The sequence below is a fragment of the Enhydra lutris genome, unplaced genomic scaffold, assembly GCF_002288905.1.
Source record: "Enhydra lutris kenyoni isolate GAN:26980312 unplaced genomic scaffold, ASM228890v2 scaffoldscaffold20, whole genome shotgun sequence".
Lineage (NCBI taxonomy): Eukaryota > Metazoa > Chordata > Mammalia > Carnivora > Mustelidae > Enhydra > Enhydra lutris.
Window position 1 is genome coordinate 13,444,895 of NW_019154104.1, and position 19,067 is coordinate 13,463,961.

At 37.6% G+C, this 19,067-nt stretch overlaps 1 protein-coding gene across 2 annotated transcripts in view; it reads right to left on the bottom strand.

Moving 5' to 3' along the window:
• LOC111148625 (thyroid stimulating hormone receptor) overlaps positions 1-19,067 on the bottom strand; it is a 165,028-nt gene that overhangs the window by 11,951 nt on the left and 134,010 nt on the right. Inside the window, exons 8-9 of one of the 2 annotated variants that reach the window (XM_022505365.1) lie at positions 14,263-14,340; positions 14,048-14,117 (exon numbers count right to left, since the gene is read on the bottom strand). In XM_022505365.1, coding sequence (XP_022361073.1) covers positions 14,048-14,117; positions 14,263-14,340 — 148 coding nt within the window. Of the gene's footprint in view, positions 1-14,047; positions 14,118-14,262; positions 14,341-19,067 lie in introns of those variants that run through there. The other variant, XM_022505364.1, reaches the window with a different exon arrangement.

The window sequence follows — 19,067 nt, forward strand, 5'->3', positions numbered from 1 at the left end:
GAAGCTGACCCATTAAAGATGTGTAGTCACATCTGCAAATTGTAGATGATATGCATCTAAAACAGAAAGAAGATTAATTTACTGCTTAAAAGGCAGTTTAAGTAATTTATTAATACTGACTCAGAAATAACTTAAGGGCTTAAAAGGTATAAATCAAAAGAGTGACTTGATTGGTTATAAGAATTTAAAAACATGATATGCATTTTTTAACAAATACTTACTGATTGCTTCCTATGTATTGGTCTATGTTGCTAGGAGCTAGGGCCATAGAAGTAAACAAAACAGGCAGGAATTCCTGCTCTTCTCATGCTTATGTTCTAGTGGGGAGAGAGGGACACTTAAAAAAAAAAAAGTAAGTTTGATAATAATAAAACTGTGGGGAAAAGGAATACCAGGAAGAGGAAAGGAAGAACTCAAAAGTGGGGTATAATTGGGATGGTGTCAGGAAAGTCCTCATGGAAGAGACAGTAAGTAGAGCAAAAGTCTAAAGGAGGTGAGGGAGAGGAACGTGTTGATATCTGAGGTAAGAACAGTGCAGGCAGAGAGACCAGCTAGTGCCAAAGCCCTGAGGTAAGAGCGTTCCAGCTATGTTTGAAGAAATAAGGAGGCCACTGTGGTGGGAGCTGAGACAGCAGAGGAGTAGGAAATGTAGAAGTCAGATACGTAATGGAGAGCCAGATCATGTGTGCCTTATAGGCCATCAGAAGAACTTTGTCTTTTTATCAGAGTGAGATCAAGAATCTTTAGAGGAATGATGTTATCTGACTTATTTTGAAAGGACCAGTCTGGCTATTGCTTTGAAAGTAAACCAAAGAGCGCAAAGGTTGGAAATGAGGAGACCAACAAAAGAGAGGATGGTCTCTTGGACCAGAGAGGGAGCACTGGAGATGCTGAGAATGGCTGGAGTTTGAATAGATTTAAAAGGTAGAATCAATGGAAATCTCTCATGAATTGGATATGAGTGGGAAAGGGGAGTTAAGAATGACTCTGAGATTTCTGGTCTGCAACTAAAAGAATGGAGTTGCCATTTCCTGAGATGGGGAAGATTGCAAGTGAGGGAGGTGTGGAGGGAAAGATCAGGGGCTCAGTTTTGGACAGGTTGAGTTTGAGATGCCTATTAGACATCCAGATGGGGATAGTAATAAGCATCATGGAGAAATACAGAGCAGGGAAGCATGATGAAGAATGGTGGGCAGCTTGCAAATTTAGGGTGTTCAGGGAAGACCTCAATGAGAAGATAACTTTTAAGCAAAAACTTGAAAGAGGTGAAGGAGCAAACCCCATGGATATCTGGGGAAAGAGCCTTCTATATAGAGAAGACAGTGTACAATCCTTAAGTGGACTTGTTCAGTATGGCTGGTGTGGAGTGATGAGGAGGAAAGAAGTAGGAGATGGAATCAGAGAACAGGTCATGGGTAAGAAGCTGTTATAGCAAGGTTTTTGAATGCTATTTGTGAGGACTTTGGTTTTTTCCTGAGGAAGATGCTAAAGACCTGGACTATTTTAAGCAAAGATTTAAGAATATGATCTAGCAAAGTTGGAGAACAACAGATGCAAAAATAATCCTATGTGAGAAGAATTAACCTTGTGTGCTAGGAAGAAATGGTGTTTCTGGATTAGTTACTACTGGGTTTGCATTCTAGAACCTTCACTTATGGCCAGGTGACCTTGGGAACTTACCTATCCTCTCTGCACCTCAGTTTCTCATTTGTTAAAGAGGGTTTATAACACCTGCCATTGAATAGTTAAAAAGGCTCAAGGCCATCTACTATCTGTAAAGAACCTATAACACAGCTGAAGCTCAAACATGTCTGCCATTAATAATAAGAAGATTATAGGCCAAAGATTCAGATGATCATAAATTACTAATCTTCCCTTGAAGTCTTTGTATGTATATAAAATTGCTTTGTAACTCAGATATCACTGCTGTCCTCTTTTTCTTCCTCTCAAGTTTATATAATTACATTTCTTTTAAGCCTGTAGCTTCCATGACCCAGAAAAATCTCATGGAGTTTACTATCTTCGCATGATGGATTCTTCAAAGAAAAACTATCCATATACCGTAATTCAGTAAGCTCGACTCTTTACCACACAATGACGAAAGGAAATGATGGCAACTTATTGCCAATAGCCGGATAGATGCTAAACACAAACCTATCCTTGTCTTCAGTGTTAAGTCCTCTCTCCCTCCCCAACACACATACAAAACGACCCTCACCATAGTGGCTGAAGGATTGACCTCAGTGCTACCTGTGAGAAGTGAAAAGTCCAATTTCTTTTAAGGTGTTTATTTCCTTTAGAATCAGAAGCAGAACATAATTAACAAAATGGATTTCAGTGACCTGGCAGAAATATTGTGTCAGAATGAAAACCCTTAACTACTTATTTCCTTCCATCTGTCCCAAGAGTAAAAATCTCAGAAGAGTCAAAGAATTTAGTACTCAACCATACTAACTTGAGAAGAACAGAATGCCTCATTGTTTACACCAAAAACTGCTTCTCGTGCTTATGTTTGTGGGTTATTTATTGAAAATTTTAATCCTAGGTTGATTCACCCCTCCTATCACTATGCCTATGGCTAGCATCTTCTAATTAATTGTAAAATCATGAGTAAAACTTTCTACATAACATTATATTTGCCTCAGCTGTTTGGACCCATGCAATCTTATTTCTCTTCTCTCACCCCATACGTAACTGAGACTTGAAATTGGTGAAATCACCAAGAAATATGAGAAAAGTCATGTTAGAAAAGTCAGAATCCTTTGTGGTTGATGGGATAAAATAAAATAATTTATATAAAAATGTTTAGCATAGAGCTAGTTGGCACTTAATAAAATGTAGATTATTTATACTTAAAGTTACAAAGAAAAAGTGCTCCTACTTATTTCCTGTTCTTAAGATTTAGCACTGTTGAGGATTCCTAGCTAAAGAGAAGTGACTAGTTAATAAAACTGTTCAGAATTTATGATTTAGAACATTTTGCAAGTTTCTTTTCCTAGAACGCAAACTCAGCAAATCTTCTTTTATGTTCTATTAGTTTCTCTCAATGTGACAAGCCCTTACTTAAAGAATTAGCTTTAGCAAAACCGTGTTACAAGAAACAGTAAATGGGTTTGTGAATTATTCTTTCTCAAGGGTGAAAAGTCATTCTAGTTTACTTTTCAGCTTGGCATAGATATGAAAAGATTTATTCAGACTGAATCCCCTCATTGTAAAATGAATGATCATTTTAGGTCATTGCTCTAGAACAGTGGCTCTCAGTGCTTTGGAGAACTTCTCTTTTAGTTAAAGTAAAAACTTTTGAGGATGATAGTTGTTGCACTTTTAGTCAGTTGAATAAATACAAATGTTTGTACAACTTTGAGGACCTTTGTCATTACCCCATCATCTCTCTCCTACAAGAATCATCACTCCAGTTTGGGAATGCTCTGCAAATGATTTCTCAATTGCTACAGAAAGTAACCATGACAGATTGCTGGGACTTAAAGCATTAGCCCTGTTTTCTCCTATCAGTGGCCATGGTAGTAAGAGATGCTACTGGTCAGTAAAATTGGATTTTTTTTGTTATCCAATTATCCTGAGTTGTTGACACAATTCTTCCAGTCTGAGGATTCCTAGGGCTGAAGTAGACTCTCCTCTTGTGATCAGCAAGAAGTGAGAATGCACAAAGTTCTGGAAAAGTAGTTGTCTACTCTTTCTCTTCAAACTCTTCTGTGACTTTCCTCACAGCTCTCAAGGACTCCACAAAGTGGTTGCAAGTCACCTACTTGCCTCTGGAGACACAGGTGTGTGTCTTAGGAAGGAGGGATGACCTGCTTCCATTGCTTCCCCAAACTTGGCTCCCTTGGCGCAGGTTGGACTTGATGCCCAAGCCAGGAACTGTAAGAGTATGTTTATCTTTGCAACTCATTTCTCACTCCCATGAGCAGAACAACCTAGCAACAAATCTTCTCTGGTTTTCTACCTTAGGAGGTTCCTTTCCTCTCAAAGAGAACTGCTCTGAAGGCTCTGCTTGGCAAGCACAGAAAGGAGACAAAGTGTGCCAGGCTGATTAAGTCTTTGGGTGCAATCTCGATGCTCTCTGAGAAGGTCCCGTGCCTGCCAAATAGCCAGGAGATGCAAACGAGTAGTCACGGCACAGTGGCTGGGACACAGGTATCCAGGACTAAGACCGGGCCAAGGATGGGCAAAGGTGAAGGAAAGAAGACATAGGCGTGCTTTGAAGAGGGCCCCAAACTGTAATGGGTTATGTAACTATGACTAATATTTGCATGGTAATACTTCAGTGAGCCACCCTTAACTTCCTGAGTCAGGTCATGTTCCCCACAATATGATTTCAGCACAACACATTTTTCCAACACTATCCTTTGGCCGAAGTTATGTTTTGTTGTTACTGCTCTTTGAACACATCCTATGTTTTTCTAGACTTGCCTTTGTTCTTTCTCTCATATCTCTGCCTCTCTCTATTGCAATTCTACCCCTCATCTGAAGCCCATCTCAAATATCACCTTCTTTAGTGAGGACTTTGCTGGTCACGGTCACCCTACTTAGAAATGGTATCTAAATACTTCTCATGGCTCTTTTTACATTACACTTATAGTTACTTATGCACATTTCTCCTAAATTTGACTGTGACCTCTTTAAAAGCAGAAGTTGTGTCTTTTTTTTTTTTTAAGATTTTATTTGTTTATTTGACACAGAGAGAGAGATCACAAGTAGGCAGAGAGGCAGGCAGAGAGAGAGAGAGGAGGAAGCAGGCTCCCCATTGAGCAGAGAGCCTGACTCGGTGCTCTATCCCAGGACCCCGAGACCATGACCCAAGCCAAAGGCAGAGGCTTAACCCACTGAGCCACCCAGGTGCCCCCAGAAGTTGTGTCTTATCCTTATAACACTCATGGAGTTCAGTAGGTGCTCAGTAAAATGCCTGCAGAATAAGTAAGTAAATGAACATTTTGACGAATTTGCTTCAGATTAGCTGTTTCTCCTTAGAAAGGAAAGAGAAAAGGGAAAGAGAGGATAAACTATGGATGGTGAAGGGCTGGGAGTTAGGACTAAAGCTGATTTCATTTAGGTCTAAAATTCACTCAGGATCACAACTCAATAATAAAAAGACAATCCAATTAAATAAGATAAGGTATTTGAACAGACACTTGACAAAAGAAAATATACAAATGGTTACTAGGTACAGGAAAAGATGCTCATCATTAATCATCAGGGAAAAAGAAAATAAGCCCCAACAACTTTATAGCAGCTAGAATAACTAAATCAAAAAGATTGACAATACAATGGGCTAGTGAGTGTGAAACTTTCATACCTCTCTGGTTTGAATAGAAAATGGGATTTTTGGGGACAATATTTCCTACAAAGTTAAATGTATATCTATCCTGTGACCTAACAGCTTTACTCCTAGATTTTTATATGAGAAAAACAAATAGATCTGTGGTTGTCTATGAAAGCTGGGGCAAGAGGGGAACTTTCTGGGTGATGAAAATGTTCTAAGCCTGAATTAGGATAGGCTAACATAATTTTGCCCAAACTCACCAATCTGCACACTGTATGTTATTGTATATAAATTATACCTCAATAAAAAAAACTTTGTCCAGGATCAACCTAGAAAATCACGTATTCAGCACACCTGTGGACCTCAGACATGCCAAAAAACTCTGCCACCATTTTTCAGCCATCTAATAGTGTGACTTTGTGAAGACTACTGAGTGAAAGAAAAAAACATAAAAAGCTTATTCTTTTCTAAACCAAGATGGCAGTGCCATGACCTTTAGATTTTAAATGATTAATTTGATCAGCTAATAACAACCAAAGTTTATTTTTGTTGAGAATGTTCTACAAACTCAAGGATATTGTTACAGAGATGTCCTCTTCTTAGGAGATACTTATAACAGTAAGTGGGACTATTAGAGTCATTTTCAATAGTAAGTTAAGTGCTTTTTAATGTGGGTTACATAATTTAGACCTTAGAGAACTCTGCTTATTATGGAAGGCATTGCATTTCAGTGTGTTCTTTCCTTTGGGATTATAAACACCAAGAGCTTCTCTTTCAAAATAAGATTAAAAGAAAACAAGATAATCAAAAATGGAAAGCATAAAAATGGAAAATGAGACTACATATCTTGATTGAGAAAATCAATAAGTAAAAAAATATTCAACTCCTGAACTAAATTTAAAAGGCATTTTTTAAATATATAACAATGATTGGAGAATAGATCTCACTTTAAATGTTGCACCTGTTTTGAATTAGATTCTTTTTTGAGAATTAACCTTGAAAAAAAGAGGGTAAAATGAGTGGGCAAGTTAGACTGCTTTAGTTGACTGTTAGAAATGACTGTGTTCTTTCTCAAATATCTTTATGAGGCAGAAATATGTATGTCATACATTTCTATTCTCTTTAGCTGGAGCTTAAGATTTTCCAAGTTTGGCTTTTATACCAAATCGCAGCCAAATCATGGCTATTTGGTATGAGGTTACAATTTATCAGATATTTATTGTACTTGCCATCTTGTCTTTTGAAATGGGGGAATTACAAAAAATGAAAGACATAATTGATTTCCTTAGATCTTAAAATCTAGTTAATGGGGAGAAAGTTTGTGGGGAATACAGTAAAAGATTTTGACAGAAATTCAAGACAAGAATTAAGGTGATGTCATAAAGCCACCCATGGTTAGTTTATTCATGCATTTTAAGACAACTGTGCTTGAAATTTGAAGAGGGAGTTTGAACTCTTCGTCTACTCTGTGCTTTCCTGCTACTGCCTTTTCAAATGATGCCATCTCCATTGTTTCCTCTTCCTGTGCTTTGTGGTTTTCTTTTTAAATTCAATTCTAGTTTTCATTAAAATAATAATATGTGGACCTATTTTTAAAAAGCAAATTACACTGGAAGCTTGGTGATACAGCAGCAGGCCCCTGTGCTATTTCTCCTCTAGTCTGCTTTCTGATGTCCCTGGAACAACTGCTTTTAACTTTTAACAGGTATTTCTTTCCATAATTTCTTGATTTATTGATTTTTGATTCATCCACTGATTTCTTCTTATGGAAGATGAGGATTTAGCTCACTTCACTTCAGTTAACCCCCACACACATTCTCCAGACAACCCCTCTAATGTCCCGGAACAGTTTTAGGACATATTTGGTTAAACCTGTATTTAGTATTTTGGATATTACAACTCTGCATATCTTGATTTCATTTCCTTTCTTGTGTAGCTTTCTTGTGTAGCTTTCTGTCTTCTCTCTGTTTTATTTACATACCTTGGTTTGAGTGGACCTCTTGTGTGCTCTTAAGTTCTCTGAAACATCTAGCAAAACAGTTTTTCATACAGTCAATCTTGTATGACTATCATAGCCTATCAATCTATTTTATTTCTAGAACTCTCTCCTGGAGCTCTCCTTAAGCTCTGGAGTAGACTTCTTAGTCTCAAGATTCCCAGGACCTCTGGTCATCCTGGGAATTCCATTTATTTCTTTCCTATATTGACCACTGTTTCTGAATTCCTAATTTTCCTCTTTCTTTTCTTCCAAGAAAAGGTGAATGGGAAATCAGGATTTTGAGACTTTTCATGTCTGAAAATGTCTTTATTTTACCTCTATCCTTGATAGTCTGGAAATAACTTTCCCTCAGAATTTGAGGGATGTACTCTGTTATTTTCTATCTTTCAATGTTACTGCTAAGAAGATTGATGGCATGCTGAGTCTTCAATCTTCGCAGGTAACGTGATTTTTCTCTTTAAAAGCTTCTAGGATATTCTCCTTATCACAGCATTTTCATGACTTATGATGTACCTCCATGAGCTCTTCTTCATTCATGAGAATTCTTTACGGATCTTTTTATTCTGAAAACTTATTTCCTTCATTTATGGGAAAACATCTCTCACAACTTCCTTTTTTTGTTGTTTTTATTTCCCCCTCCAAAAGTTTGAACTTACAATTTTCTTATCTTTTCTCTCCTCTATTCCGTATGTTATTTTTGAGTGTTCTCTTTTCTGGGAGCTGTTTTCCACTCTATCTTTAAAAACTGGTTAATTTTGTGTGTGTGTTGACTACCATATTTTTCCCTCACTGTAAACAAAATAAGCTGACAAAAAACAAAATGGTAAAAGGTACTTACTTACAAATGATATCATATATAAAGATATAATTTTATAACTATGATATTTATTTTCATAAATAACTATGAAAATTTGTTATTTATTTATAATTATGATATTTATTTTCATAAATAACTATGAAAATTTGGGGGCAAGGAAGCATAAAACCCATTAGGAAAAATGTGGAAAAAATAAGAATAAATATACTTAACCAGACAAAGAGATAGCAAGATGTCCAACCTCACTCATAATTAGAGAAATGCAAAATAAAAACTATAGGGAGATACCACCTACAAGAATGTTTGACATTAAAGCATACATTGTATATTTTGGGAAGCCTGTGAAAAAACAGACACTCTAATAATTGGTTAGTGGAACTCAGACTAGTAAAACCTTTTGGGGGAATGGGCTGTCAAAATATTCTAAAGTTGGGAACACCTGGGTGGCTCAGTCAGTTGGGTATCTGCCTTTGGCTTGGGTCATTATCCTAGTGTTCTGGAATCAAGCCCCACATTGGGCTCCCTGCTCATTGGGGAGTCTGCTTCTCTCTCTCTCTCAAATAAATAAATAAAATCTTTAAAAAATATATCCTAAAGTTATATATGCATTTGCCTATGGCCCTGACTACCATATTTTTTGTTTCCAAGGACTTCTTCTCCCCCTGCCAAGGTTTATTGAGATATAATAGACATATAGCATTGTGTAAATTTAAAGTATACGATGTGATGATTTGCTCTCTCTCTCTCTCTCTCTCTCTCTCTATATATATATAGTGATTAATATAATAAGATTAGTTAACACATCCATTACCTCATATAGCCAGCATTTCTTTTTGTATGTATGTGGGGGGAGAACTTTTAAGATCTCTTAGAAACTTTTCAGTATACAATACAGTATTATTTAAAGTATAGTCACCATGCTGTACATTAGATTCCCAGAACTTATTCAACTTATAACTGGAAATTGTGTACCCTTTGACAAACATTTCCCCATTTTCCCCACCCACTGTCCCTGACAACCACCAATTTACTCTCTGTTCCTATGAATTTGGCTTTTATAAATTCCACATGTAAGTGAGATCCTATACTATTTGTCGTTCCCTGTCTGACTTATTTCATTTAGCATAGTGGCCTTAAGGTTCATCCATGTTGTTGCAAATGGCAGGATTTCTCATGATTGAGTAATATTCCATTATATATATCACACACCATCTTTTCTTTATCCATTCATTGATGAACACTTAAAAGTATTCATCTAAGTTTTACTTATTGTAATAAGTACTTGTTTCCATGTTTTCCTTATTGTAATAATTCTCCAATGAACATGGCAATGCAGATATCACTTCAATGTAGTGATTTCATTTCCTTTGGATATGCACCCAGAAGTAGGATTGCTGGATCATATGATAATTCTAATTTTAATTTTTTGAGGAACTTCCATACTGTTCTTCAAAATGGCTGTACAGTTTATATTTCTATTAACAGCACGTAAGTGTTCCTTTTTCTTCATATTCTTGTTAATACTTGTTTTCTCTTCTCTTTTTGATAGCAGCTATTCTAACATATGTGGGGATACATCTCATTATGGTTACTGCATTTTCCTAGTGGTTAGTGATGTTGAATACATTTTCATATTCCTATTGGCCATTTGTATGTCCCCCAAATTTACTCAACTTATAAATGAAAATTGCCTCTTACTTGTAGCTTTGGAAATAGGCCTGTTCATGTTCTTTGCCCATTTTTTCAATTAGATTATTTGGGTTTTTAAAAAAATTGATTTGTGAGAGTTCCTTATATATTTTGGGTATTAACCTCTTATCAGACATAAGATTTGCAAATATTTTTTACTATTCTTTACGTTGCCTTTTCATTTTGCTGAGCATTTCCTTTGCTGTGCAGAAGCCTTTTGATTTAATGTAGTCCCACTAGATTATTTTTGGTTTTGTTGCTTATGCCTTTGGTGTCATATCTAAAAAATCATCACTAAGGCCTATGTCAAGAAAGTTTTCCCTATGTTTTATTCTAGGAGTCAAAAGCCTTTTCTTGTTTTCAGAATATTACTCTATAAGAAATTAAGTTATAGATGAAAAAAAACTATCTCTCTGAGGATATTTGTTATAATTTTTTATTAAAGTTTTCTGTTTCTTGCTTTATTTCTATTCTTGTAAATTTCCCTTCTCTGTTCTAGTCTCTGTTTTTCATGTCAACAGCTTTCCCCTAAGGTTTGGGGATCCTTGGATGCATGTTCATGTTTGTGGGGGAGGCTTATGTGTTTTTGTTTGTTGCCTGAAGGGTTTTACTTCAGTGTCTTTTTAGGAAAATATCAATGAGCATTTTTGTAGGTTTTTTCTTTCCTTGGGGTTGTCAGCCTCCCCAGAACTTTAATCTCCTATCTGGAAAGTATTAACTTTGATGACAATATTCTGTGAGTTGAGTGGATAAGAAACTAGTTGGTCTTACATTTTAGTATGTGAACTTTCACATAATCCTGTTTGCAGACAGTGCTTCACTTCTACCCTCAACTGTGTCTATGATCCTTCAACTATGGTGATGGCATTTTAACAGAAAGTAAACTCTAGTTTTCTTCTGGGGTTAATAAAAAGTAGTTGGTCACCTGTGCAGTGTGGGAGAGGTGATCTAGGGTAACAGGTGAAGTTTTTAAAGTCTTCCAAATTCAATGTCACCTATACCCCCACCTGCATAATACTTAAGATTTAAGTATACTTAACAAATACTTAAGATTTAACTGATGAAATATTTCCTAGATTTAGTGATTTTGAATCAGCATGGTTAGCATGCAGTTCTCTCTTGGATTTTCAAGACCACTTATCACTGAGAATTTATACTTTTTAATTTATGCTCTTTTTTCATAAAGTATTCCCATTTTAATGTTGTTTAAGGAAGAATCAGGGAAAATTACTTTGGCGGGGAGGGTTATCAGAAGTCTCCATTCTATCCATTTTTTTAAAATGATTTTATTTATATATTTGACAGAGAGAGTGAGAGAGCACAAGCAGGGGGAACAGTAGAAGGAGGGGGAGAAGCATTCCTCCCTGCCCAGCAGGGAGTCCCATGCGGGGCTGATCCCAGGATCCTGGGATCATGACCTGAGCTGAAGGCAGACACTTAACCATCTGAACCATCCAGATGCTTCTCCATTCTCTCCATTTATTGAGATTTCCTCTATACTCATATCTCCCATTACCACCTACATTCCAAAGCATCTTAAATACATCTCCAGCCCTGATGGCTCTTGTTACTTTCACATCTGTAGACATCACTGCTTGGATTTGTCACAGGTGCCTCATCATGTGACTGCTATTTAAACGCTATAGTATTTACAGAAGTGCGATACAAACATTTACTGTATACCATGTTAATTTTGCAAACATTTATTAAGCTAGTATTGTGTTTCAGGCATTGTGAAATGAAGTAGAATTGTAGAAATGAAACAGACACAACCATGTCCTGTAGGAGCTCCTGGAGAGAGAGACAGAAACTTATTACTGGTGCTTTGAGATGCATACATAGAGGTAATGGAATATAGAAGAAGAAATGTTTATCTTTACCTAAGGAGAAGGGTCAAGAATGACTTCAGAGAGAAGTCTTCAATGTCTAATGGTAGTACATGTTTATCAGACAGATAAGATTGTGATAGGATTTTTCAAGCAGTATGAAAAACAAGGGTTTAACATAGCCACATATGTAGGTTGGAGCGTTAGGGGAGCCAATATGGATGGATCATTGGTCAGGGGTATATAGTGGTGTGAGAGACAAAGCTGAAGATTATAACAGAGTCTTGCATACCACACCATGGTCTTTATCCCAAGGGCTATGGGAGACCAACACTGCATGTTAAGATCCTATTTGTACTTTAACACACAGAGGTTTGGGGAGGATGGACTTGAGAGGGAACAACATAGAAGACAAAGGGAGATATGGGGCTCTTGCCATCTAGACTAATGCTACTCAAATCATGGTGTCCATTGGCTAACTTACTCTTATGAGTCCTTGAGAAACGTAAAAAGCTTATAGTATAATGCAAGCCAACTACTTCATAAAGCATACTGTTTAGTTGGAGCAACTTTGCTCTCATGGGAAGATTTTCTCCATAAAGGAAGCTGTATTTTGACGTAAATTCTGGGGCCAGCCATTTACCTTGTAGCAGATCTCCAATTTGAGTGGTTGTGGTCTTCATCATTGGTCTTTAAATTCTTTCTATGTCACATAGTCACAAGTAAAAAATGTTTGAGTATGTGCCTTTAACATATGTACATCTATGAGCTTTACACACATATTACTATAATACATGTTATACACATTATAAAAAACACTAAACATACATTTCAAAAGGATAAGATAAAAATAAATACTATTTTTAAAAAATTTCACTAAAGTGAGAGCAGTGTAATTAAATATACTTCACTAATTTTGGAAATTGCTGTTTAACTCTTTCTGATATAGCTATTCCAGAGGTCCGCTTCTGGTTCAGTTTATTTTGGCTTTGGTTTAAATGGCTGTCAATAAAAAAGTTACCGCACAAAGATAGATGGTTCCACATGGAATAAGGCAGGCTTGGCTGTACTTACTAAGTTAAGATTCTCATCTCTCAATCCAATTCAGGAATTAAATGCATGTTTTTTACTGAAATTCATATTCTCAGATGTCAATCAGTTGTCTTTGTATACTAACCTGAAGGTGTTTCATTTTCATATTTTAGACACATGGATTTTAAACCCCTGTAGTTATTAATTTGAAATATTTTTTCAACAGGGTAAAATTCAATTTCTGGTTTTAACAAGATGTAATTTTCTTAAGTGACATTCACCATTCTCATTAAATACCTGTTTTTAAAGGCCCTTTCCAAAGCACAAATTTCTTCAGAAATACAACATTCATTAGTGAAATATCACATTTATCTTGAAGGAACAGTTAAAGTTGTCTTTAAAAGTAACTTCGAGGATAAAAAAAATCGGAGAAAAGGTCAACACCTTTTTTTTTTTTCCCACTTGTGTTATTGTGGAAAGAAAAATGCATAATGGTTTTAAGTACTTTGCCCTGAGTTAACAAAGAACCCCCATGTGGTGCAGTAGATTTTCAGGGTCACTCTGCCCTCTCATATGGAGTCTATCTGTTAAGAAAATAAGGCCATGAATTCACTGAACTAGGGGCATTCAATCTAAAAGGGAGGTACAATTGTTGAAACTGAAAGAGTTGCAGATGTTAAGTCTTGAACTGTGGATCACCCCCTGTTCCCTTGGGATGCCTCCATTCCCTACCTGACACCTGAGGGACCACAGTCATCTGTGTATAAAATAGTAGCAAAACTTAATTTGTTCTTATTTTTAAAAGCTTAAGTATAAATAGAACCTCTAATATTTCTTCTTGCCTCTAATGGATTATCTTGTATGTCTCCTGGGGTGCTGTGCTCTGCTTTGGCAAGGACTTGACCAGATAGATGCTCAATGGTGAGATTCTTTTTTTTTTTTCCCCACTCATTCAAAACATTATTCAGTGTTTATTATGGTCAATGGTGAGATTCTAAACAAAGGTAAAACCAGGGGATGGGCAAGATGGCACTGATAAAGAAACTTGAGAGAGGCAGAATTGACAGAACTTGGTTACCTATAAGCTGGGGGGATGCAAATCATGGAAATGAACAAGTAAATATCTTTTCATGCTGTTTAAAACTAATTATGTCCCATCGTTTCCAGTGATGGCAAGTTTTACCAGATAGGAATCAAACCGTTTATACTCTTCCTTCTTCATGCCAGGTATTGTGCAATCCACATTCGTACACACTTTTCCCTGCATAGATTGTCTTCCACCTATTTGTAGATCATCCTGTGTCTCAGAGTTCTGCAAATAGCAGCTGCTCAAAAATATCTGTTTTTTTCCACAAGAGTGGACACCATGAATATCCACACCAGGGTGACTTCCTGATGGGGCATCAGGATGGCATGGTAGAGTGGGAGATCTTCTGAGTCTCAAAGAACAAGGACTTTCTTCCAAGCAGTAGCCTGTACAGGAGGAGCTAAGCCTTTAGACAAGTCTTTAGCCAAGACATCAACATTCCCTACCCATAAACACTAGCTGCTCCTCTTAGTGACCCCCTCCATTCCAAATAACATAAGACAAAGGCTGACATTCTTTTGTCTTACTTACAGCAAGGTTGGTCCACTGTGCACTCCTCCAAATGCATCCTTGTCAATAGCTGTCAAGTACTTATTCTTGTTCAGGTAACTAGAGAGAGAGTAGGAGAGAGAGTTAGGTGAGGTTAAGAAAATTAATATAAATGCCAAAATGAAATGTGAGCATGATCTCCCTGGCTATTAACTGCTTAAAAAAAAAAAAAAAGATTTATTTATTTATTTGAAAGAAAGAGAGAGAGAGGACAAGGAGGGACAGAGTGGGAGGAAGAGGAGAGAGACTCTCAAGCAGATTCCCCACCAAGCACAAAGCCTGATGCGTGTCTCGATCCCATGACCAAGAGATCAGGAACTGAACTGAAATCAGGAGTCAGATGCTTAACCAACTGAACCACCCAGGTGCCCCTATTAACTGGTTTCTAAGAATCTGGAAAACACCTTACCTTCTTCTAGCTTAAGCACTCAAAACATTCTAGGTTTTAGTTGTGCAAGGTTTATACATATTAATTATGGCACATGTCTTTGGAAGTGAGCATGTTTAGGATATAGCTTGCATATCTAGACTTTATAAAAGTTGTCTAGTTCCCTATTTGCAGGCATACCTCAGAGATACTGCAGATTTGGTTCTAGACAATTAGGCGAGTCAGATAAATTTTTGGTTTCCCAGTGCATATAAAAGTTATGTTACACTATATTTCAGTCTTTTAAGTGTACAATAGCTTTATGTCTAAAAAACCAATGTTCATACCTTAATTTAAGAACACTTTATTGCTAAAAAATGCTAACCATCATCTGAGTCTACAGCAAGTCATGATCTTTTTGCTGGTGGAGGATGTTGCCCCAGTGTTGACAGCTGCTGACTGATCAGGGCGGTGGCTGCTGAAGGTCAGCGTGGATGTGGCAATTTCTTAAAATAAGACAGCAGTGAAGTTTACTGCATTGATCGACTCTTCAGAACAATTTCTCTGTAGCATGTGATGCTGTTTGATAGTATTTTACCCACAGAACTTTCAAAGTTGGGGCCAGTCCTCTCAAACTAAATTTATGTCATATTCTAAATCCTTTGTTGTCATTTTAACAATCTTCAGAGCATCTTCTCCAGGTATAGAGTGCATCTCAAGAAACCACTGCTCACCCATAAGAAGCCACTCCTCACCTATTCAAGTTTTATCATGAGATTGCAGGAATTTAAAAGTAATAATAATGAAAGAGTTTGCAATGTTGTGAGAATTACCAAAGTATGACACACAGACATGAAGTGAGCAAATGCTGTTGGGAAAATGGCTCCAAGAGAGCTGCTTGATGAAGGGTTGCTACAGACCTTCAATTTGTAAAATTCAGTATCTGTAATGAAGATTGTCAGAGACTCAGATCTTTTCTTGGGAGGCAGGGTTGCCAGATTTAGCAAGTAAAAATACAAGATGCCGAGAAAAACAATGAATAATTTTTTTAAGATTTTATTTATTTATTTGATAGATAGAGAGCACAAGTAGGCAGAGCAGCAGGCAGAGGAAGAGGGAGAAGCAGTCTTCCTGACAAGCTGGGAGCCCAATGTGGAACTCAATCCCAGGATCCTGGGATCATGACCTGAGCTGAAGGCAGACGCTTAACTGACCGAGCCACCCAGATGCCCCACAATGAATAATTTTTAGCATTAGTATTCCCCATGTAATTTTTGAAACTTTCTTATACTAAAGAGTTATTTGTTGTTTATCTGAAAAATTCAAATGTGATGGGATGGCCTATATTTTCTCTGACAATCCTATTTGGGAGGTGTGAAGAGTGTGCAGGTTACACAGATAAGATTACAGAGAATGAATATGTAAATGAATAAATAAAAAAAATTAGTGTACCTCTCTTCCAAAATAGTGAGGTGGGTGTCACATGAAATTGCTTTAAGGAAAAGGGAATAGAGAATGAAAGAAGCGAAGACTCAACATACAATATGGTGGCCCATTGAGTCTCTTGATGGCAGTGACAAGGCAGCTGATTACAAATGCCACATGGTACAGCCCAGACATGGCTTTTTCAGGCAGGAGTGGGACATTAAGCCTCTAGGACATTGATAGGTCTGAAATGGGGTTCCATTAATCCCATATATATATACCAAGACCCAACTAAGATGCTACGGGAGCTCATCTATGCGTTCAGATTGAATGACTATCATGTAAGGCTGTTGGTCACAGGCTTCTTTGGTCATTGTTTGACTGTCCCTCAACACACAGTGTCCATGGAATTCCTTTGGTCAGTGACAGCTAGAGCGGGCAAGAGCCACCTTGGAGAAACAATAGGAAAGAAGATCTTGAACAGCATGATTTTGTAAAAAGACAACAAGCTAAGCATATGTGCTGCACTGGCTTACATCTCTTCTTGTGTTCTTTGGACCATGCAGCTTGAAGGTCACATTCTGTTCCCAGACTGCTGAAAATCAAGTGGGGATTGGTGAGCTCATCTCAGTTTTCCCTCTTCATCTCAGACTGCTGCAAGTAAAAATCGGCTTGCTCTAATCATTAGAAATTATTGTAAAACTAAATAATTGCTTGTCCAAGTCTGTAGTGTTTTCATCTGTTATTCAATACGCCCCCAAGGATTGGGAGAATGGTTGATAAGCATTGCAGTTTACCAGAAACACTGCAGAAGATTTCAAACTGAGAAAGCCAGCCAGAGTCCAGGGGGAAGAAAGAGGATGGAGAGAGGGTGCAGCCAGCTTGAACGGAGATGAACCAGATCTTGGGGAAGGCTCTGTTCTCTAAAACCAGCAGGGTTGTTGGGTACTTTATCTCTTAGAGATAACTAGGTGCTCAAAAAAGAGACTCACTCCATGTGTAGCCGTTTGGAGGGCTTGCTTATTATCACAGATAATGTGATAATTCTATGAAGCTTTTTACCTTGGGTTCAGATAGCTGATTCTACTTTCCATTTGAAGCTAAGAGGATGGGATGGGGCCAAATATCCACAAAACCCTTAATACCCAAGAATAAAGTGCTTCCATCATCCCCATTTATCATATAATGTTACCTGGAAATGGTCTACTGATTTCTTCTCCACGACTTAGGCTGATTCCTCTAGAATCCACATTCTGTAAACCAACTTGGGTAAATCAATCACAAATCTTGGTAGGATCTATGGGTAAGCTACTCCAGACAATCATTATTTTATAGGCGTGGGGTATGTGATCATTTAAACTATATTTTGCAAGGACATGGTAGACATAAATGAACTTAATATGCAGTATAAAGCTTTGGAGTCAGAGTTGAAAGGAAAGACTTCGAGAAAGCCAGGATTTCTAAATATACACACAGTGAAGGGCTTATGAGAAAAGAACTAGCATTTCCCTTAAAAATAATATAGACACTCGGGGCGCCTGGATGGCTCAGTGGGTTAAAGCCTCTGCCTTCGGCTCAGGTCATGATCCCAGGATCCTGGGATTGAGCCCCGCATCGAGCTCTCTGCTCGGCAGGGAGCCTGCTTCCTCCTCTCTCTCTCTCTGCCTGCCTCTCTGCCTACTTGTGATCTCTATTTGTCAAATAAAATAAAATAAAAAAAAATATTAAAAAAAATAATATAGACACTGGGATATGTGTGTTCAATGCCTTTATAATGTTCATGCTGTGTATCTCACAGTGAAGAAAGAACAATGTGGTCAGGAAAATGAAGATGGTCAGAACTGAGTTGGGGAAGAATACCCAGTTGATGAATTTAGTATGAGAGAGACAATATTATAGCTCACATCTTTCTTCATTGGACTCCTTCTTGGCATATAGCAGCCATTCATTAAAACTTGCTGGATGAATAAATGGAAGTCCAGCTCCTGGGTAACTAACTCCTAGCTAGAGGCACCCTCTCTATTATATTTAGGTGAGGAAGTGAGCTTTGTCAGAGGGAGGAATATGACACTATGGCAAGGAAAATTGTGGTTGCTGCTGAGCTTTGCTCTCTGGGGAGTTTTGGGATAAATTTCAGCTTCAAGGTGGAATTGCAGCTTGCATTTCCATAGTCCCATTAGGGTAAACCTGGGCTAGCACCTGTTTTCGTTGTGAGACTCATGGGAACACTTCTGTAAGGAAACAGGTTCCCCCTCATAGCATTGGTTATTTGGAGGGGTTAAAGGGAACCCCTGCCTAGCCCTCATTGCTCCATGGAAATCCTTTTGGTAGCATAAATCAGGAGACCGGTCTGTAAACAGTAACAGATGAGAAAATGCTCACGGTTTCAACCGAGGTAAAAGCCAGTGTTGGAGCATATTCGACAAACTGCTCAAAGACTCCATGAGAAGTAATAGCCTGCTTCATCCCATAATCTTCTCTATCGTCATCTTGTCCCAGTGCTCCAAGCTGTGGTGTTTTGCTTCTAATCAGCTAATGTGTGATGGTAATTAGCACATGAATTGTGTTGACTTCTCTGCTCATAATAATTAGGGTTTTGGTATGTTCTTAGGAGATCAAAATGGTATTTTTTTCCTCTGCCCAAATGTTTACTGTCAGATGGTAGCTAGTTACTAGTGTTTGACAATAGAAAATACAATACAGGCAATCTGACATTCTGAGATAAGCCACACATCCCCATGCCAGATTGTGTGGAAAGAGAGGATGGAAAAGAGGTTCCAAGGAATGAATGTGTGACTTTGCTTATGACTGGGAACAGTTCAACTTCTGCTGAGCAAGAGACGCTTGTATTATTATTAATTTCACATCTGAGTGATGACAGTGTGCTTGGTTCCATATGAAATCACAGGACCACGTGTGTTTACACATCTGCCATAATGTTCACAAACTTTAATTACCCAATGCTGCTGAGGCATCAGTGCTTGTTCTCATCTGG